Here is a 22,619-nt window from a genome sequence, read left to right on the forward strand (position 1 = left end):
TTATTAATTCTTCTAGCAAAGTATTCACAGTGATTAACTTATTTTACATTTTAATCCAGCTGTATGTTCCAGAATACATTAACAAAGTAACCTTTCCTCAAATTATTTTGTACATGTTCACTGTCCATGTTCTTCTTGAGAGGTTTTATCACTCCCTAGGGAACCAACTTTGTGCTTTCCCAAGAATGGAGAGAAAGTCCTCTCTGTCCACCTCATCTCCCTCCAGCTGATGGCAGAGGGATCGTCAACAGATGCCCTCAACGTGAGGGCGGAAAGAGGTGAGATCAGGAGAGAACTGAAGGGAGACTTTGGAGCTACATCTCACCAATTGAAAGACTTTTTAGATGGGGCAAATGACTAAGCAAATGCACAGAGGCAATGATTACAAGAGAGTGTAGTCATAGGAAGGCAGTCCTGCCCTGAGTGAAGGGGACGTTCTGGTTTGTTAGGAGGGGAAACAATCCTAAAAGGTGAACTTCAGTGTGTTCCAACAGCAGACTGATTATTTTTATGTTCATTTGTATCATTTAACAAATAGCATTAGGGCATCTAGCATGAGGTAGTAGCCTCCACACTCAATAAATTCTTATTGTCAGTTAGAGTTAAATTATACAAACAGTTTATAGTAAATGAGAGACTATCCCATGTCTTAAAACACAAGGTTTTAAATTAATTTTTTAAAATATATATTCTATTTCCTACCACTGGCACTATGCCTGGGATTTGCTACATGTAGGAATGAAAAAATCAGTCCAATGCCTCTTTCTCTCCTAAATTCTACAAGTACATTATACATTGGCAGGATAATTTAGAAGGAAGCCCTGATGATATCAGTGCAGAAAATTCCTCCAGGCCTGGGTAGGGCAGAGGTTCTGCTTTCATCCTTTTCTCATTCCTTTTCCAGCTATTGGTTGGCCTCTACAGTGCTGAGGCAGAGGTGTCAGCTGATCTTTCTCTGGTTTCTTAAGAGTCCTCCCTTTCAGAGCAGAAGCCAGCATGACCAGAATACTTCTAAGGAATCCTCAGCAGCAGTCTCCATGGGGAGTCTCAGAATGATAGTGAAATACATTTACCCTCAAATGGCTCAGCAGCTGTCATCATGGCAGCTATCAGGAACTGCAGATGTCTCTTTCACAGTCTTTGTATTTAGGGACCAGTAGAATTAATTGTCTGCTGTCCTGGCATCTGGATCTAGACATATGTACACTGAGCAGCCATTTTGCTAAGGGCTGAGATCCAGAAATAAAAGACACAGTGACAACACAATGTGATAATCAACACAGCATCAGTCTCCCCATCAGGGTCAACAATTACTTTTTCAGGCAAAGGAGCACCCTACTTAAGGCAAGTCTGTTATCTTTATAATTGTTTTTCCAGCTATATGAACTTTTCTCTTGGTCCTACTTGATCTTAACACTTGTAATTTGTTTTTAAAATCTTTCTCTCAGCTACTTATTACCATCATTCCAGACGTTTAATTTATAATTCTTTGTTCTAGCTTCTCTAACTACTTGGTCAAGTAACTATTTTTAAAACCATGCCAAAACAACAAAAACAACAACTCAAACCTACCTTTCTTTAAGCAACAATTCTATTCTAAAAAACTGTGTGAATATTTAGTTCAGACAATTCCTAACAATTGATGGCTATTTCTTAGACTCCTGCATCTCCATTAGCTATTGTCTGTTTCATGGATGACAGTGGCTGAATATTTTCACATGTCCTGCAGTGGTTTTTGTGATGCCGTGATAACTTGTGGGCTAGATCAAGTGTGGCCGATATGGATCCCTGCCAGGCATTCGGTCAGAGGACCTATGAAGAATATAGTTGGATAGAGTTGGGTCTCAAGACATTATCTCAGCCCTATGGATGAATAATGCTGTCTACCCCCCTTTGATGGTGACTCTACAATTTTGTAGCGTCTCCTTCATCAGAGTGCCTGCTCCTTGTTGGTCCATATTCCCCAAGATTGTTACACTAGAAGCAAAGAGATATTTCTCTTTGGTTTATTTGCTTTGGTGTTCCATCAGAAAAGCAAAGACTTAATTATTTATGAGATAAAGGTAAGTAAAATTGAGAATCAAAATATTCTTAGGACCAGATAGTGCCTACCTCTGTAAAATTATCTTTAAAAATGTATTCAAATTATGCATTCTAAACAAAATCATATTCAGTACCTAAGCGAAAAATATTCAATATTAATCTTATTTTCCCTTTTTTCAAAAGGAAATAAACATTAAGGAAATTGCTTCGGATCTATCTTCTCATAATCTATGTTGGAATAGACATAAGGAGAATTGTTATGATTACGATAGGCATTGGATCTGCCTTAGTTAACTTTTAATCCAACAACTCAAGTAGGGATGAAGACTAGTGGAGCAGAGAGTCATAACTGATAGCTTAAGTTTTGATAAAAACTTAGCATAGGATCCTCAAAATTGCTTTTAAACAGAAAGTACCATTTCCTATAAACATGGTTGAAAGCTCATATATTCATTACAAATAATGCTGCTACAGCATGAAATGCCATTACAGAGGTGAAAGCATACTGCTTTGGGTACACAGAAGTAAGTAACTGCTGTGGGAGTTAGGTAGCCCATCAGGAAAGAGGCAATGTTTGAGCTGGGTCTAAAATGCTGAGTAGAAGTTCCAGATGGAGAAAGCTGAAGGATATTTTAGGCAGAATGTGAAAAAGCGTAGAGGTGTGACAGAGAATCTCTATGGAACAGTAGGAAGTTTAATGTGAGCAGAACTTAAAGTAACAAGAGAAAAAAAATGGGAGGTAAGACTATGAATGCCTAGTTGAGATGATTATGCTTTGTGCTGCATTGTAGTTTAACAGAAAATACTGGAGGTGTTTCATTAGGGCAGTGACATGATCAGATCTTGCTGTTTGGGCATATCTCTGTCTAGCTTAGAAAGTCAAAACACTGGACTTGGTGAAGCCATTTAGGGGCTCCTGCAATAGTTTATGCCAGAAATGCGGAGAGTCTGGACTAACAGTGACTATGGGAATGGAGAGGAGGAGGTGAAGTTGGGATGTATTTAGAGTTAGGCTCTTAGCTCTCTGAGGGCAGGGACCTTGTGTGTTTTATTTGATTTTGCCCCACAAAGCTCTCTACACCTGTTGTGATCCTCAGGTTGGCATGGACCCTTTCTTGCAAAATCTCCATCTTCTCCACTTTACTACTCAGTTTTTACTGGTTGGTCCAAATTGTCCAGTGTAACAAGCCCATTCATTGCTTCTGCTGCTGTCAGATACATAGAATTGTCATCAGTGAAGTAAGTAAAAAATTAAACTGAATATCCTCATTCATTTTTACTTTTTCATATATTTCTGTTTCATTCTGTTTGTCCATCTAGTTTATGCTGGAAGAACAGCTGCCTTTTTAGTGGATATGTGTAATTTGCCCCATTTCAGAAAGTAAAGTGAGTATTATAAAATACTTTTTAGCAATTTTTAAAATGAAGTAGATTTATATGTACAAGTTTGGAAACATTTCCAAGAAGTGATTTTTTAAAGAAGTAATTTGTAGAACAATGTGACAATATGTTAAACAGAAAAAAACACAAATCAAAATTATGTATTTTATATGTGTTGATGTAATTCATGTAAATGACTAGAAAACAGTGTGAAAGAGAATACTCTACATTGATAAGACTAGTTACCTCTGAGGGAAAGACCAGATGTGGAGGGGGCATCTTTCAGTTAATCTTTATTATTTGAATATTTTACCCCCCCAAAAATGCAAGAAAAAGAAAGAGGGAAAAGAAGAGAAGGAGGAAGAGGAAGTGAAGCAGCCAAAAGCAAAGTTCTTTCAAGGCAGAAAATTCCTTGTTCTGTGCTTGTGTTTGTCAAGAACAAAAGAAATTGGAAAGTAAGTCTGTCCAACACTGGAAAAGAAGGATTTAGTTTCATGAATTATTTTTATTAATGCTGCTGAAGTTGTGATTGGTGAAGTGGTACAATAGATCTCATACCCAATTTTAAACTAGAAAATCTATGTTCTAATCCTAGATCTGTGTTTGAATAGCTGTGAGGTCAAGCAAACAATTTAAATTCCTTGTGCATCATCTTCCAGCTCTAAAGCAGGAGAAATAATACTTAGCCCTAAAAAGGATGTTGGAGGAGACAAGTGACAGATGTAAACAAAAGAAATGAACTCTTTGAATTTTATGTAAACATAAGACAGGCTATTCTGGTATAATCTCTACATATATGCTTATACTGACAGATACCGGGGATCTGTTGCACAATATTTACCAATTTAAACGTACAAATTATTGTTTGGGGTAATCTTGCATAATCCTCGGGTCAATACTACAAACAACTAACAATCAGGTCTTTCAGTTTCAGATTTCAAAAAGCCTCCTTTCAGATTTAAATTGAATGAGCAACCATTATTTTTAGTGCTTAAAAACACAGTGGTGTCCTCTTGGAAATCTCCAATTAGTAGCAGCTATTGTCTAATTAGGTGAAAAGGATAATGTGAGAATATCTATTGATTGTTATAAAAGCAAGATATTATAATTCAAACATATTTCCAGATGCCAGTGAATTGCTGGAAAGCTGCAAGTTTAACTTTCCGCTCTGATAGAGTTTTAAAAGAGGTCAGAGTACGTTTTACCATAGTGTCTAGCAATGTGAGTTTATTCAGACCTTTTGGCAGACATTCCTGCACACTCAAGCTAAATCAATGAATCATCCATTGTTGGCCAGCTCCACTCTCAGTTGCTAAGAGATTTTTCAAGCATACTGAGGCTTCATTCTACATGGTCTATAAAAAGGGCAAAATGTATTAAATTTTCAAATGTCTCATCTTTCCTAAATTAGTAATTAAAACTGCCTAGAACTTTAGTACTGGGTCAATGGGAAAGTTGATGTGCAGCTGGAGGACTTTCTATTCGGGACAATACAAGAGAAAACTTCCTGTTCCTAACTCTTCAGAAGTATTTGTGTGGAGGAAATGGAAGCATTTAAAAAGTGGACACATGCACCAAAAACAAAAACTCAGCTAGGAAGGTCCAAACTCTTTTATAGAAATACAATGTGTGTTTGTTCTTATATGTTTCAAATGAAGAAGGTTTTCTTTTATTTTTATAAAATATACTCTAATTTTCACTGTTTCTCTTTGAGTCATAAAGACTTTCTGTGTAACTTAGCATGTTATTTTAAAGCTTTGATATAATAGTTTTTCTTAATGTAAAAATAAAAAACTACCGTAAAAGAATGGAATATAATTTTTTCAGCTTGCTATTTTTGAATATGTAAAGTATATTACATTCTATATGTATCCTTCCTGAATATTTCAAGTTTTAAAACGTATGACAGTTGTTTCATTTATCTTATTTTTGGACTTGGTGATGATTTCACATTATTGAGAATCCCATTATTTATCACAGAGGTTAATATTTCATTTTGATGAGACAAAAAGGATAATTTGGACTAAAAATTTTTAAAAAAAGAAAGAGAAAGAGGGGCCGGCCCCGTGGCTGAGTGGTTAAGTTCACGTACTCCGCTTTGGTGCCCCAGGCTTTTGCTGGTTCAGATCCTGGGCACGGACATGGCACCACTCATCAGGCAACGCTGAGGCAGCATCCCACGTGCCACAACTAGAAGGACCCACAACTGAAATATACAACTATGTACTGGGAGGATTTGGGGAGAAAAAGCATTAAAAAAAAGAAGAAGAAGAAGATTAGCAATAGTTTTTAGCTCAGGTGCCAATCTTTAAAAAAAAAAAAAGAAAGAAAGAAAGAAAGAGAAAGAGAGCATAACGAATCTTAAAAACAAGTATTTTTAAAGTCTTTGGAGTTGGGTCAATTCCTTATTTTCCCAGGATAAACTTGTATTCCCTAAATCTCTCATGAGGATGAAGCTTTTAAGATAGAACATAGGATTTGAAGTTGGACAGGCCTGCGTTGCAGTCCTGGCTGCTCTGTGTTAGAAATGGTGTGCCCTTGAGCAAGTTTCTTACCTTCTTTGGGCCCCAACTGACACATCTCTAAAATAACATAATAATGCACACCTCACCGGTTGTCATGGGATTCAAATGAGGAAGCGTCATAGCTCTGGCGCATAGTGGGTCCTGGATAAATGTCAGTTCTCAGCTTCTCTAACACCATTGGAGGCTAATATCAATATGCTCTTCAATGCTCACAACCAAACCCTGTTTGTTTTAAGTTGGCAACATTAGTGTTTGTTTTACTTGTAATTTGAAAAGAGATGTGTTTAGGTGAGTGGGGGAGATCATGAATCTCGCGTTGGAGAGCCTGGGATAGTAGCACATGGAAGAGTCGTGCACCCTGGCCTTCTTTCTTGCAGAAAAGCAAACCATTATGCTTCTTGGCTTCTTGCATCTCCTCTCTCTCTAAGGTCCTCTGTTTCTCATTGCAGACCCTAGCTTCTTTTAAGACCTCTATTCCAACATGCTATCTCCAGTTTAGTAGTCACTGCTGTAATGCAGGACTTCATTGAAGGTATTTTAATTTCAGCCAAGGACTCACTATTTCCCCCAGCCAAATGTGGAGCCGGGACTGAACCACACCTTAGTGCTGGCTCTGTTCTGTTGATCCAGAACGTTATTACTTTTTAAGACTTTAAAGCAAACTTACAGAAAAATTAGGAGTGACCCTATTTATATGCTTAAGCTTCCTGACACCTGTGTTTGTTTAGAGGAAATATCTCCATGTCTGTGCTAACATTTGATGATGTACACCCTTTATAGAACCAAGTACATTATTTTTGCAGTAAGTTTTTTAATCTCGGGGAAAAACAAGATCTTTTTCTCAGGTGTTTGACTATTTCCCTCTGTAATCTTAGAAACAGTTTAAACCCTATTTCCTTTAGGCAATCTTTATTATGCTAGATTGTAGACCAAATGGAATCAAACCCATTTGGCCTATCTATTGAATTAAACTGAAGAGTATCGTTAGCATCTCTGCTCTCAGAATAATATGAAATGGCAGCTGGATAGAACTGATAAAGAATCTGGTAGCCCCTGCATTAAAAAAAGGAGGCCTCGTGTAGCTTAACAGTAGTGTCAGCAAAAGAACATGTCTGTCTTTGCCAAGAGAAGACAAAACAGAGTTGAAAATGACAGAGTGAGGATGTAATAAACTCAGGCTCTCCTAGGGCGGATTGTAGAGTTGGTCATTCCCTGGCAAAAATGAAGCAAAATGAAACCCAGAGGAAAGAAGTTTAGGCTTAATGCCTAAAGAAATGACGTTCCCACAAAATAAAGAAAATCGGCATACGCTGACTTAAATTGCAGCGGTGGCATTCAGTGAGAGCACTACATGGAACAACTCTTGTGGCTTTCTGTTGGCATTTTACTTTGCAATTATAATTTTTGTATAATTCAACTTGAGAGAGAAAGAAGGAGGGAGAAAGAGGGAGAATTTTCCTCACTTTCTAAATCATGGCTCAGTCGTGTGTTATAAAACACCAAGAACGGAAAAGCCATTACGTGGAATATAAAGAAATACTTGAGTCTACAATATCATTGAACTCTTGGATTCAGTTTCAGCAGACATGCTCTGTATTCCCACAAGAGTCTGGAAAACTAACTTCGATTTTTTTCTGTCTGGAGTTGCAGTTAGTGTTATTATTTGCTCCATGGCTCAATCCGGGTCAGACTGTTCTGCAGGAACACAGGTGGATGTTAAAACAGGGGATCTGTTGAAAAGATTGCAAAGGAACTGCTTCCCTAAAGCAGTTTTGGATGGCAGTTTGATGGCAGTCAGCTATGGTAAGGACAAATGAAGCTTAGCAGTACCTTCTAGAATGTGGTCTTGCAGGGTTTGTCACCTGTAGTCCTATAGGTAGCAGTTTCATGTATAATGATGGGTCATTAGGACCGGGTGGCATCCTCTAAGAAGTAGATCTGAGAGATGGATGAATTCTTAATACTTATGAATTGTAATGTTGCTCTGCATTTTTCTGATTAGCTTTATTTGTGAAATACAATATGCAGTTCTTAAAGGAAAATTCCATAAATCTTTCCTTCTTTCGTGTGGGCTTTGAAATATTCTAGAAATTTACTGTTAAAAACTAGTTATAGAAAGGTTTCTTATCCTATTAAAAGTAGCAGGAGGAATATAGTATGATTTAAGATATAGAAATTGTTTTGTATTAACTTAAAGTGTTTTATTGTCAGCAATTATGTTGTTAAAATGTAACATGTAAATTTTGCCAAGAGTACGTGTATCCATTTGTAAGCAATCACACAAGGGAAACTATATTTTATGGTTCTACCCATTAAATTGTTTTTCTAGTAAACAACTTGACATAAAATAGATGAAGCATCCATTTATTTTAACAACTATGTTAAATTACAGATGAAGGGTCCAAAATAAAATTTGAACTGAATTAATACATAATTCAGCATAAGGAGGAAAATAGATCTTTTCCAACTGAGGATAGAGACAATTTTTTCTTTTGTGAATAAGTTATTTTCCCTTTAATAAGTTTAGGACTCGCCTGAACCACAGCCAAGCTTAAGGGATCTCTTTGTTCAGAAATGTTCACATATTGACCAAGGAGCAACTTGGGGGTTGAAAAATAGATCAGTATTTCAGTTTCTAACTTTAGACTATTTTTAAACTGAAGTACTGAGAGTTCCAATTGAAAGATTGCAAATGCTCCAGGATGCTGTGCCTGGAAATAAGATTCCTGAATAGTAAAGCTTGGGGATGTTTAGGCGGCCCTTATAGAAATGAGCCTTCAAGTATGTTTTAAGTACAGTGTGTCTTGCACGTTTTGAATCATTCTTCTCAGATTTTCTTGGATGTAACTATTTTATTTTGTTTTACTTCTTTTCTATAATTCCGTTTGGTAAACCCGGGAGTTTACATGTCCAAGGGAATAATTCCCTCAAACTCACTATCATTAGTCTCCTGATCAAACCCTAGGAGGCCCTAAGGGAGTGTTCCAGCCCACTGCCAAGGCACACAGATTCCTTCTTATCACTCTGAACAGGCACTCCTCCATGGGCACATACACAGCTCTCTTAAGAGAGCAGGTGTCTGTTAAGGTTAAACTAATATTTTTGGAGTAAAAACGACAATTCTGAGAAGACTTTTCTTAGTTAATTGTGTTTTCTAGAAGTGAAACTTTAGATCAGAAAATCCACAAAGCACTGGTATATCTTAGTATTTATAACTGAAATTATAGATTTAAGAAGAAATTGTCAAATTAATCTGAGTCTAAAACAGTGTGGGAAATTCACATATACTGTCTTCTAAAAATATTTTGGCTATAAAAAATTTTGGAAAGTAGTTTCCTTTGCTATTAGGTGAAAGACTGATTGAGAAAAAATTCAGACTTAGACTGGCTGGAAGAAAGAAAGAGGAGGTGAATTTTTAAAAGACTACACTTTCAAAACACATTAAAAAAGAATTAGGTACAAAACAATTTATGAAAATATTTTCTTTCAAATAAGATAGTAATAGTGCTTCTTTTTTAAAATTTACATATAACAATATCTGATTCTACAGTTGAGTGATAGTAGTTTAAAAATAACTCAAAAGCTGCTTCTCTTAAAATTCAAAGTAAAATTGTATTTTGGCCTCATTGGAACCTTTTTTCCTTAAGGTAAATATTAACCATGCTATTCTGTATATGCTGTTAGACCTGTCTTTAGTATTTCTGATTTATTTAATCATTCTTTTATGCTTCCAGAAAGTGAATAAATCCAGGTAAAAAGAAGGTGTCGATAATGGAAGATTTCTCTTTTAATGAATTTCAAGTTTCCATAGTATTCTCCCTTCTCTTTTTGGAACTGTAGTCTCTTGGAAAAAGGAAATGTTCCTGTCAGTTTGTTGTCACACTGTGTCAATACAGTATGTCATCATAGCTACTTTTAAGAACTCAAAGACAGTTTCTACACAGCACCAAAACTCACTGATGAAAGGGAGTGTCAGTCTAGTGTTCACTTTTCAGCCCAGTGTTCTGGCGTTGTATAGGTAAAGCTTTAGAAAGCCCAGACATTTGTTGGCCACATCTTTGAAGAGTGTAGTCACATTGTGGGCGTGGATCATATGTCTGCTTTGCATTGTTCTGTTTTTCATTATGCATCATCATGCTGCAGAAGGCATATGAGACACCTTCGAAGGATATGTAAAATACAAGATAGAATCAATCAAAATAGGAATAAACGAAGAAAATAAGGTGGCATCAGGTCGCACAGGGAATGCACTTAATGATTTGCGTGATCTGCACGCTGTGATCGGTGGGTCACAGATTCCAGTCTAAGCTTTCTTACTGCCGGCATCAAGGGGAGATCCTCGTAGGTGTTTCAGCCTGCAAGAACCCCAAGATACAGGCAAATCAGTTATTGAGGAGAAGCGAAAATGTGCTTACTACTAAGTTGAGAGAGGAATTTCCTCTTGGGCACCCCATGTGGACAGTGTGTGATGCTAAAAATAGCATCATCTATCACATTTCTATAGTAGGTGCAATTCACTGAATTCAGTGTTACATTAAGTGAACTCTCTTAATTCAGATGTACATTTTAGAATTTCTGAAGGAGTGGACTGCGTTCTTCAAAAAATTTCCCTGATTGTTTTTGAAAAACTGTGCTAATGAGCCCAAGATTTTATTATGAAAAAGTGGTTGGGATACAGCAAAACAAGGCCAAGCTTTTCCAAAGGGAAAAAAAAAATCTTTGAGTCTACTCAGGCAGATAGACAAAAAAAAAAAAAAACCAGTAGGCCTTCACAACCCCACAGTTCTGTTCCTTTCCTAGGGCTGACAGAGAAGCAATCTCAAAAAAACATAAGTTCCTGTATTTAGACTCCTCATGACCAAAATAGAATCTCAATAAAATGTGTTAAACTTAGGCAATATTATTTCCTTGTGTTGTCTCCAATATGAGCTGTTTGAGAACTGCACAGCCAGGCAACCAAAAGATTTAGTTTCCCCCTTATGATTACTTATAAGAAAAATAAACAGTAAAATAACTTTGGTTTTAGGATATTTGTTATTACCAGCCAGTAAGTTTGTCTTATCAAGTGCTTCCTAGTTAGAGATAAAATAAATCAGAACACTGGGCTTTCTGCTATGTATAGCAGAAGAACAGGCATCTCTTTCACCCACAAACAGTGTAGGATCCTCTCTCTCCTGAATAAAAAGCTGCACGAAGAGTACAAGAGGCAAGGACCATTTATTTCTTTTGCTCATGCTTCCTTAGGGAGACCACTGCAGTGAACCATTCTGGTCCTTTGATCCATGGCAGGAAGTGGGTAATCCTGTTGTTCAGCCACATTTTTGAGTGGATTGGCAGGTCAGTTTACCTCAGAAGGTTCCACTTTTTCCTGTTTGCTCAGCAGAGCACGCCCTGCCCCTTTGTTTCCTGTTTCCTTGTGGAATGTCTTGGGACAGATCAGTGAAGTGGAGGATGATGCAATTGGATTTTTAAAAGAGATTTGCCCTGCTTGCAGATAAGGCTCTGTTCAGTTCTGACTGGAAGGTAGGAGACCTCGCCAGTTCTCTAATTTGGCCATTACCAGGGGACCCTGGATAAAGCTGAGAGCTGATCGTCATTTGCCCTGTGTCTCTTGCTAATTAGCTATAGAGTGAGGAAGAGGAGTGGGATAGTGATTGGCACCCCTAACCACCAGCAAATAGGGCAAGGGACCCTGGGGCAGGATTGGGCTTGACCTAACGTGGACAGTATATTCCTTTCTATCTTTTGACTTCAGATATAAAATTAACCAGTTTCTTTTTTCTATGATAAGTAATAAAGATACTTCTGTTTTTTGTTAGAAGTTAAGAGGTCATCTAGAAATGCCAAGTTCTATTGCACATTCCTATGCCATTATCGCTGAACCAAATTAGCATAACTGTAATAGAAGTCTTTGGTGTTTTACTCTTGGTGACCCCACTGCCTAAAATTTCCTCCATAACCCTCCCTGCTTCCATTTCCCTTTTTGGGGCCGAATTCCAACTCCAGCTAGAACATGAGTTCCCTGAGGTCAAGGAGTTCACCTTAATTATCCTTGTATCATATCATTCATTCATCCCATATTCATTTATCCATTCAAAAAAAACTTGTAGCATGTGCTCTCTGGTAGGCACCATGCCAGGACCCGTAGTGATGTAGCTGTCGACATGAGAGCAAAGATGCCCTTAGAGAGCTCGCAGACTCTGGTGACAACCCTCGTGATGAGCAGATTTCAACCTAGTAAAGCACAGAGCACAGGCCTGACCCAGCATCAGCCACTCCGCACACGTCAGTTCAGTGGATGAATAAATCACTAGTGATGGAAGCAGCGCATAGTCGGTGTGGTGAGTTTTTCATATGGATTGTGTGGACTGCCAGACTAAAATTTAATAGATAGTAAGTAAATAATATTTATTGAATATTTACTGTGGGCACAGCATCATGCTGAGTGCTTTATGTATACCGTTTTGTTCATCACAACAACCTTATCAGGTAAAAACAACTTTTAATGCCCACTTTACAGATGAGGGAACTGAGGCTCAGAGTATAGGTAACTTGTCCAATCAACTAACAACTATCAGAACAAGGATTTGAACCAAGTTGTTCCATTCCAAGGCTTGTGAACTTAAGCACTTTGCTGCACAGCCTCTCAGGGGTTGTCTCTTTGAATTCCTTTTAGTGAATCCTGGGCCAGTGGGTCCGTCACAAAGAAGCCATCTGTCAGTCAGGAAACCAAATATCCTGCGTCAAAAGTAGATAAAATTAGCTTCATCGGGAGCACAGTGAAGGTGATACATTCTTCCTTTTTGTCATTTTTCAAAGAGCCATTGATTGTCCTAGAATGGTAGTATCTACTGGGATGTTCCTGAGTGCTACATGCAGATAAGTTAAAGAGCAGGTGCCTGTGGATTCTTATAATGAAATTGTCATAAATGTTTTTAATATAAAGTATAATTTTATACTTTACTAAGGGGCCTAATGATTCTGGACAACACATTTAGAAAGGGAACAAAGAGCGGGTGGTGAGGCAGATTGAATATGTTGTTTTCCTCCATGCTGCCAGTTTTGTTTCTAAGGGAAAACAATGGACATGGTTAAAATTTTTATATAATTACTTTTCACTCAACCATTCAGATTACTTCTATGATCTCGTAGTTTATAACATTTACTGTCTTTATCTGAGTTGTATTTACAAAGCTAGTGTTCAAGAGGCAGGGCTTTTTTTTTCTTTATAATAGTAATAACAGTAACAACAGCTGAAATGGAGATTTTGCTATGTGCCAGCCATTGTACACAGGCTTTTAACACAATATTTTGTTTAATCATCACAGCAACCCTATGAGACATTTACTATTATAATCTCCACTTTAAAAAACAAGGAGCCAAAAGTTGGAGAGGTTGAATAATGTCTGAAGGTCACACAACTAGTAAGTGGTTGATCTTACATTCAAAATGAGCACTGGCTGATTCCAATGTCCATGCACTCAATTACTCTCCTTGACTGCCACCTTGCGAGACTGGCCTGACTGCTGAGTAAACTGCCATTAGGTAAGACCTTGTGGTCCAAACATACATGTTTCCCGGTGGCAGAATGATTTGAGGAAGAGATCTGCACATTTTCCAATTTAATAATGTTCTTTCATTTTTAAAGTATGCTCTGTTTTCTTCTTTTTTTGGTGAGGAAGATTGGCCCTGAGCTAACATCTGTTGCCATTCTTCCTCTTTTTTTTTTTTCTCCCCAAGGCCCCAGTACATAGTTGTGTATGCTAGTTGTAGGTCGTTCTAGTTCTACTGTGTGGGATGTCACCACAGCATGGCTTGATGAGCGGTGTGTTGTTTGCACCCAGGATCTAAACTGGCGAACTCTGGGCCGCTGAAGTGGAGTGCACAAACTTAACCACTCGGCCATAGGGTTATGTTCTTTTAAATGTGTTTTAAAATGAGACAGCTTTCCTAAAAGTAAATTATTAAAGTACATGGTCATTAAGACAAAACTTAGTACCTATTTTCCTAAACCTGTATTTTCTTCCAAGATGTTCTTAGTTTTCTTCAACAGGCCTAAATGGAATATTTTTTCCCAAGCTGTTCCAAATTTGGATTTGCTTCAAGTGAGAGAAGCTCCCTGAGTGTAGCCATGGCTCCATGTTTCTAGCTGCTTTGCTCTGTGCTGACGGCTTTGACTCCTTCAGCAAAGGTGCTCTGGCATACCAAGGCTCCCTTTCTCAGGAGCTTAAATAGGTATTGCAGAGGAGAAGAGGAGAAGAATCAGCAGCAATTATTAATTGTGCTTCTGGGTCTCTGTTAATTTTAATAGGATGGTTAAATTTGCTTGCTAATCTCTTTGCTATAGGTCCATCTCCCAAACACAGTCCAGAGACAGACTTCTGTATAGTTACAAATGGCCTCCTTAATTAGCCTCCAAGCTCTACTAGAGTTAACAGCTATATTATAGCATGACATTTTAAGTAACATTTAAGTAAATCCTAAAGGAGTTTTATCACACTCACTGTCTGCTCTTTCCCATGCCAATGTCACCAATATCATCAAGAGTCACTATGCTTATTCTTAAAGAAATGATTTCTAGACCATCCATTTATTTGTTAAGGGGGAAAATGTTGGTCCTCATTGTTTTATTGGGGAAAAACAGTCACTTGAGTTATAAGAAATTATATAATATCGTCCCAGAGGTTTTCAGGGAAGCAAAGTAACAATGTTTAAGTGTATAGGATTGAGCCTTCCACTTCCATCCATGAAAGCCTACAAAAATTTCCCTTTTTCTGTAAACAGTTAGAAAACTGGACCAGATGAAACAATGGTTTTCAGATGATGTACAATAGGAAGTATGGGACTGTGATCCCTGAGGGAAGGGAAACAAATGAACTGAGATCTACCATTGCCCCAGCTTACTCTCTGGAGGCAGCTTCCAGGCCACAGAGGAGGAAGAGGGAACAGAACAGAGCCCAGTAGTCTCACTGAGTTGGGAGGACAAAGATCAGAGTCTGGGGAGACCAAGATGGTAGAATTTCCAGGACAGAGTACTGGAGGTGAGGGGGCTTCATAGAGAGAGCATTCCAGAGATCTACAGAACTTTTCCTTCAGTCTTTGGCTGAGAATTTGTGTGGGTATTTATAATAGGAACTACCTAAGGCTGGAGAAAGAACTAGCAGAAAATAGGCTAAACAATTCCTGGAACTCACACGTAGATGGGAATGGTTCATATTCCCACAGCCAGAATGGAAAGACCTCAGAATACACAGGGCATTGCATAGAGCCTCAGAAGAGCCATGCCTTAGGTAGTGAGGGGAAATCAATACCAGAATAAACACTGCTCTGGAGTTGCCATAACAAAGCCTAAAAGAAGTCCTCAAAAAGATCAAACTGATCTAAAAGTTATTTAACTACATGTCAAAGCAAAAAAGAAATACAGTAAAATCTAGCACCCTGTAATGTAAAAGTTTACAATGTCCAGAATCTAATAAAAAATTTACAGCCATGTAGCGAAGCAGGAAATTATGACCCATGTTCAGGAGAAAAATCAGTTCACTAGAAGGAGACATGTAAATGATAGAGCTAATGGAAGTGGTAGGCAAGGACCTTTGGACAGCCATCATAAAATCTCATAAATATGCTTAAGGATGTAAAGGGAAACTCAGCAAGACATTAAAGATATATTTTTTTAAAGATTCAAATGAAATTTCTAGAAATGGAAAAAAATCTTAAATGGAAAACACACTGGATGGGATTAACAACAGATTAGACATCCTCAAAAGGAAGATCAGTGAACTTGAAGACATTGCAATAGAAACTCCAAAATGAAATGGAGAGAAAAAAGACTAAAAAAAACGAACAGTTGGAGATTGAGAGAGTACAGAAAAAATATTTAAAGAATAAAGAAATAATGAGTGAACATTTTTCAAAGTTGATGAAAACTATAAGCACACAAATTTAAAATGCTCAATGAATCCCAAGCACAAGAAACATAAAGAAAACCAAACCAAGATATATTACAGTCAGATTACTGAAAACCAATGATGAAGAGAAAATCTGAAAAGCAGTCAGAGGGAAAAAATGCATCACATTTAGAGGAACAGCAGAATTCTCATTAGAAACAATGCAGGCCACAAGACAATGTAATGCCAGTCTTTAAGTGCTAAAAAGGAAAAAAGAAAACCATCAATCTAGAATTCTATATCCAGAAAAAATATCTTTCAGGTCCACAATTCCTTCTGTGAAGCCCAGAAGGCCAGATGTGTTTCAAAATTCAGAATTTTTCAGATTTTGAAAAGAAATGGAGCATGTAAACTCTATACTTCATAACATGTCTAGATGGGTCTGAGATAGCACTTTGTAATCAAACATTAATATATATGCAGCAACACATATATTATTCATTCATTCATTCATAGAATGGGTAAATAAAGAGATAAAGTCTATAAATACCTTCACATCAGTTCAGGTCAGATTTTGCCATCAAATTTAAAATAAAAAAGACTCTTGGTTTTCAGAAATTTGAAATTTCAGAAATGTGGATAAGAGATTTTGTGCCTGCCTTACCTCTAATCCTTACCAAACATATATTATTATCCCAGTTTTACCCAAGTGGAGGCTGAGATTAGTAAGTGGTGGAGTCACTCCCAAACAGAAGAACTGCCGCTCTTTGAGATGATTGAGGGAACCAGGAGGAGGGATCCTCTAGGCTCGTCCTATCAAAGACACCATCCACTACCATCATGTAACCCAAGGGCATTTGGCAAAGCCCAGAGAGACTTCAAACCTCGTGGAATCCAGGGGTTGATGAGGAAAGTCTTTAGTAGAGTAGAAGTCACTAACATCCTATCCTAAACTCTGGGTTGCAGCCTTGTGACACGTGTACTCTTGTGGCCTTGGTGTTCATACACCCATCCCTAGTCTACTGTCCCTTCACCATGAGTAAGCAAAGAAAAAGAATGTGTGAGTGAGTGTATGTGTGTGTGTGTGACAGAGAGAGAGACAGACAGACGGACAGAGAGATAAAGGAGAGAGCAAAGGGATCTCACAGTCAGGACCATAATATAAAACTAGAGAAGGAAGCATGGATGATGTAACCAGAGACCAGTGGGAGTATGACCATTTCAGCTATGTCAGTGTCAGTGACCAAGAATACAGGACTATGGTGGGATGATTATGCATCCTGGAAGATACCAGCACAGGATTTGTTTTAAATGCTCAGTGTGAATTTCACCTAGAAAGAAAGGGGTGGAGAGGAAGGGAAAGGACCTCAATTTAACTGAGTTTAAATTTTAAATGATTGAGAAATTAGTGGATTTGACTGCATTTACCTGGATTGTTTTCTGTCTCTAGAAAATATGTTCGTTATAAGAAAATAAAATAACATTTTTATATGACAGTATTTGTGGTTTTTTAAATTTTCTACTGTATAGTACTTAATGTCACGGGACCTGGTTCATCATCTTTGAAATAGGGAAAATATTACCAACTTCACACAATTTGTGAATTGTAATTTTTGAAAAAAAAACTTTATACATTTAAAAGAAAATTTTAAATTTGAATATTAGTTAAGCTTAGGTTTTTAGACCAATGAGATTTCCATTGTTTCAGGAAAATTACTCAGGCTACAGTATGTATGATGATTTGGAGAAGGGAACATCATTAGGAGGAGACCAGTTATGTGGCTTTACAATTGTCCAGGCAACAGGGAATGAGACCATATTTAGGAAGTTGCAGTGCACCTGGGTTCAAGAGCCTTTCCAGTGGTAGAAATGTAGAGAAGGTGAAAAATTAGAAAGGAATCAAAGATGACTGTAAGGTTCCAAGCTTGGTGACAGTGATGACATTAACTGAGCTGGTAAGTAAGGACGTCAGCAAGTTTGGGGAAAAGATAAGTTCAGTTTAGAGCACACTGAATGTAGGGTAAAAAGATGCCAAAAAAAGGAAAAGTCAGCAGGAGTGTAATGGTTAAGAGTGAGGGTGTGGTGTGTGTGACTCTGGAGCCTGACTCTTCGAAAGTTACTTAAGCTCTCAGTTTCCTCATCTGTAGAACAGTGGGGAAAACAGTATTTACTTCATGGATTTGTTATGAAGCTTGAATATAAAGTCATTCAAGAGAAGTGCCTAGAAGGGCGCCATCATTGAATATAGCTATTATGGCCATTGGTGGTGGTGGGAGGACAGTGCTAAGGACATGATGGAGAAAACACTGCCCACTGCTCTGCGTGGCAGAAGATACAGCTCTGGACCGTAACACCTGGTGACTTTGGCCAAGGAATTCAACTAGACCTCAGTTTGTTCATCTTTGAAAACAAGGAAATTCTCTATAAGGCCGCTTACAGCTCTTACCATTGTATGATTGTGTTGAGGCTAAAAGCAGAATTTGCCACAGATAAACCATAATGGAAATAATTTATTCACAGATAATGGAGCAATCAATGATGTTTTTGAGTGCTCACAACACATTTTTTAGTACCTGTGTGTCCAGCCTAAGACGTATTTTTGCATTAAAAGCACAGTAGGAAATTTAGACATGGTAAAGTAAAAAGCTTTTTGAAATTCACCTCTGAAGGTTTTTTTAATTTAGAGTTTCAACTGTGCATTATTCTAGTGGCTTTTTCTGTTTACCTCTCACTATAAATTTTGTGCAGGGACATGTACAGAGCCTTCTCCTGTTGCGCTTGGCTTATGGATGTCACGAAACAGCTGTCTGGACGCTTACTTCAAATGCAAGAATATTTTATTTGCCAGGATTTTCACTTGTTAAAAAGAATCCCAGGTTCCTTTGACAGGGTACTAATTTACTGTTTCTGGGTAAGCCTTCTAGAGCAAAGTGCAATCCTCTTCCCATTAGGTCTAGAAATTTTTAATAATAGGTACATGCTAAGCATGTAAACAAAGCTTAGATTTTGATTTGGTATATCTGGGGAAAGCTCAGGAGGGAGCAGCCTTTAAGGAGAAGATCCCGAGGGCTTCCCCTTACTGGCTTACACCTGCTGTATCACTTTGCCTTTAATAGGGGAGATTCCCTTCACCCTTGTTAACTTCTTTTATCCCTTTATGGTTTTCAAAATTTGACGTCCACCTGTATGTATTGAACAAAATCATTTTTCACTTATGTCCTTTGTAAATTGCAATATGCAGAATATAGTTAAAACAATAGGATGGAGTCCAGTAAGTAACCTATAAAAATCAGTGTAATTACTTCATTACCTTGTATTCATACTGAAAACTTTCTTCATGTGACACTTGTTTTGTATTCACTTTAAATACATTTTCAAAATGGTCAGCTATCAGATATTAGAAATCAAATGCAAAAGCTGTGTCACAGTTTATACTATATATTTTCCTGTTTTTCCTGTGGGAAGGCTTCAAATATTAAAGAAGAGGAAGAGAGGTTGTCAACTTACTTGGGAAGCCAAATCTTCAGTCGTCAAATAGATTCCTCAAGAGTCTTACCAAATATCTGTGTGTGTGTGTGTGTGGGTGGGTGGGTGTGTGTGTGTGAGAGAAAGAGAAAGAAATGAATGTGTTCCTCCATGAAAGAACCTTTTAGGGAAAATCTGGCAGACATTGTGAATAGCTTTGATTTTTTAAATTTTTCTTATCAGTTGAAAAACACCTGGACCATTAACTCTGCATTGTATGGAAACCTCTAAAAATGAGCTGGCTGCCTGGCGTCATGGAGGGCCATGGTCCTCAGTCTTGTCTTCCACTGCCAAGCCACATTTGTTCTGTGGTCTTTGGTTTTGTCAAATGGTAGATGCTTCCTCATTTGATGCTATGAAAAGTGAAATCCCAGCCAATACGAAAGCTTTAAGTGAAATCTGGTAATTTGTAGTTGAGTCTAAGAAGACAGTTTAAATTTATATGTATATATAACTAATAACATATTAATTATTCTCAAGCTGTTTAAGTAGAAACAATTTTTTATTAGTAGTCTTAATATTGACTTTTTGTCTCAAAAACATTTATACTGAATCAGGCATCTTGTTACACTGTAAATAAGAGGACTTGGGTTGTAGTCCTGTTTTGCCCATGTGACTGGGGAAAGTTACTTAACCCTAATGGGACTTGGTTCCCTGATCTGTATGCCTGCTAAGATCTCTTCTGATTTTACTCTTCCATGATTCTGTGAGCTATATATCCTGTGCCAGTTTCTTTTCATTTAATTTTCCAGTGCAGAAATTTACCATGCATATATCTGCATCTGCTTTGACATCTCTTAGGTGATCAATAAATATTTGTTAAAGTAATGGTGTGTTTTGCTGTGTCTGATGGATCGTGAAATTACTGTAATTTCACAGCTTTTTATATTGGGCTATTATTCATTTTTATTTTTGTTGAATGATATTATTGTTGCTTTAACATTTACTTCCTCCCTACCATGGTTTTGTGCATGATTTAGAGTTGGTTTTTATGTGTTCTCACTAAGGTGTTTCAGAGAGGAAGTTGCAGGAAAAACTCTTTCACTACATTTAATCTTGGTTACTCTAAAAGATAGATACAAAATATTTTCATAATCATAAAGTAATCCAGAAAGTGAATTTTACTTTTATTCAGCTTGATTTTGCTGGTGAAAAAAAAAATACCATTCTGAGTACATTGGCAGGTTATTCCAAACCAGTTGCCCTATGGAAAGAACTGCTCCCCCAACTCTACCCATTGGAAAACTGTCTGGTTAGAGACAAATATTTGCTTACCCTGAGGTTGGGGAGACCTATCCTTTCTTCCAAGGCTCTGAGATGGATATACTGAATTTTCAAAATTACAGGAAAATAATGCTTCCTGTTTGATTAAAGAATTTTAAAATTAAAACATTTGTTCCCTTAACTTTAATTTTTTTTTCAGGTTTATTGGTTTATTATAAAGGCTAGAAATGAACAGTCAAATGAAATGGTGCATAGGGTGAGGTCCAGAAGGGTCCCCAGGGCAGGGCCCTCTGTCCCCATGGAGATGGAGTACGCCACCCTCCACCACATGGAAGCTTTCACCAACCTCTAATTTTTTTTCATCATATATTTCAATTAATCTTTAAATGGAGAATAAACTATTTAACTAAGTCAGCCATCAGGTAGACAGTATATATAGTATATTAGTTCTTTAAAAATTCCTAAGTCTATAGGAGATATATTCATCTTCATTTATTTTCAGAATTTAACATTAATGCAGTGGTGACTTAATATGTCATTTATAAGGGAGCAACAGTTAATTAGTTATGCTGGTAAAAAGCAAACTTTAAAGCATTTAATCCATTCTATATTATTATTTGTTCTGAGAGACTAACTCAAGATTTATAGGGTTCAATTTTGAACCCCAGGATAAATGAAGGGAAGGGAAGCCAAAACTGCCCTGCCCTGGTGTTGAGGAGAAACCCTTGCTTTCTAACTTCCTATGAATGGCAGTATTGTTCACCACCATTAGTAGAGGGGAACCAGGACCTTGCCATTCCATGCTTGGGCTTGTTTTTATTTTTAAGGAATGTCGGAAAATTGTGGAAATCAATGTTTTTTTCTTTTTCTTTTTTTTTTCCTTAATACCTCATGGATCCTGACCTTTTCCTTTAAACTGGTTTAGTATGTGTTTCCTTTAAAATTGGTCATTGCCCCAAAAATAAGTTTGATTTTCTTTTTCCATCATCTTCTTTAAAGAATTCTGTTAATAACGTATTAAACTGGATTGCAAACTTACTGAATAAGTGCTTTGAATTCTGGGCAGCCTTGGAAATAAAGGGCACAGAAAGAGCAATACTGCACAGAATGAAATTGCTAAATTGGTATAAAGGAAAGGAATGTAACTGTATGGCTGATGTGATCAACATCTTCTGGTAGGTTTATTAGCAATTTAATGGGATATGGTTATTCAAGCACAATAATAGTTTCAGTTAAAATGTCTGCTCTGCTCTTTTTCCTGTACACTTTGGAATGAGTCAAATGTGACAGTTGAGCTTTCAACAAGCTTCATGGATTTTAATCCTTTTTGGTCATAAAATGGAGTCCATAGCATGTAGTCGGTCTGAACAAGGGGTTGGCAGCCTCGTCGGGTGTCACGGGATATCAGGCGTCTTCAAGATAATGAGGACCTGGATTCGCCAGGTGCATTCTGAGTCTGCTCTGCGTATCCACAAAGAACAGAGGACCTCTCTCTGTCCCACATTGAATAATTAATCATTTTGCAGTTGTAGGGTTACATTCCCAGCATTTAGTTCAAGACTTAAACTTCATATCCTCGCAGAAGAAAATCTTTACTGATGTCTCAGAACAAATTATTTTTTGGCAGCTAAGTATTTCTATTTTTTTCCTTTCTCTTGCCTCATTCACGTATATTCAGAGAAAAAATGCTCTGTGAATTGGAACATAGCTTCGTATCCTCAAATTTTAACATATGTGCTAATTGATCGTGAAGTATTTCTTTAAATATTTAAATTTTTTATAAAGTTCTTCTCAAATTCTTTTTTTTTTTTTTAAAGATTTTATTATTTCCTTTTTCTCCCCAAAGCCCCCTGGTACATAGTTGTATATTCTTCGTTGTGGGTCCTTCTAGTTGTGGCATGTGGGACGCTGCCTCAGCGTGGTCTGATGAGCAGTGCCATGTCCGCGCCCAGGATTCGAACCAACGAAACACTGGGCCGCCTGCAGCGGAGCGCGCGAACTTAACCACTCGGCCACGGGGCCAGCCCCTCAAATT

The 22,619-nt window shown here is 37.5% G+C and overlaps 1 protein-coding gene across 7 annotated transcripts in view; it reads left to right on the forward strand.

Moving 5' to 3' along the window:
- The window catches only part of DDAH1 (dimethylarginine dimethylaminohydrolase 1), a 125,117-nt gene that overhangs the window by 49,587 nt on the left and 52,911 nt on the right, over positions 1 to 22,619 (forward strand). The window contains exon 1 of one of the 7 annotated variants that reach the window (XM_008516957.2): positions 7,607 to 7,751. The exons of 5 other annotated variants lie outside the window; for them this stretch is intronic. In XM_008516957.2, the coding sequence (XP_008515179.1) occupies positions 7,749 to 7,751 (3 nt within the window). In that variant the 5' untranslated portion in view covers positions 7,607 to 7,748. Of the gene's footprint in view, positions 1 to 7,606; positions 7,752 to 11,346; positions 11,472 to 22,619 lie in introns of those variants that run through there. One more of the 7 variants, XM_070592068.1, reaches the window with a different exon arrangement.

This window comes from Equus przewalskii, chromosome 24 (genome assembly GCF_037783145.1).
Source record: "Equus przewalskii isolate Varuska chromosome 24, EquPr2, whole genome shotgun sequence".
NCBI lineage: Eukaryota > Metazoa > Chordata > Mammalia > Perissodactyla > Equidae > Equus > Equus przewalskii.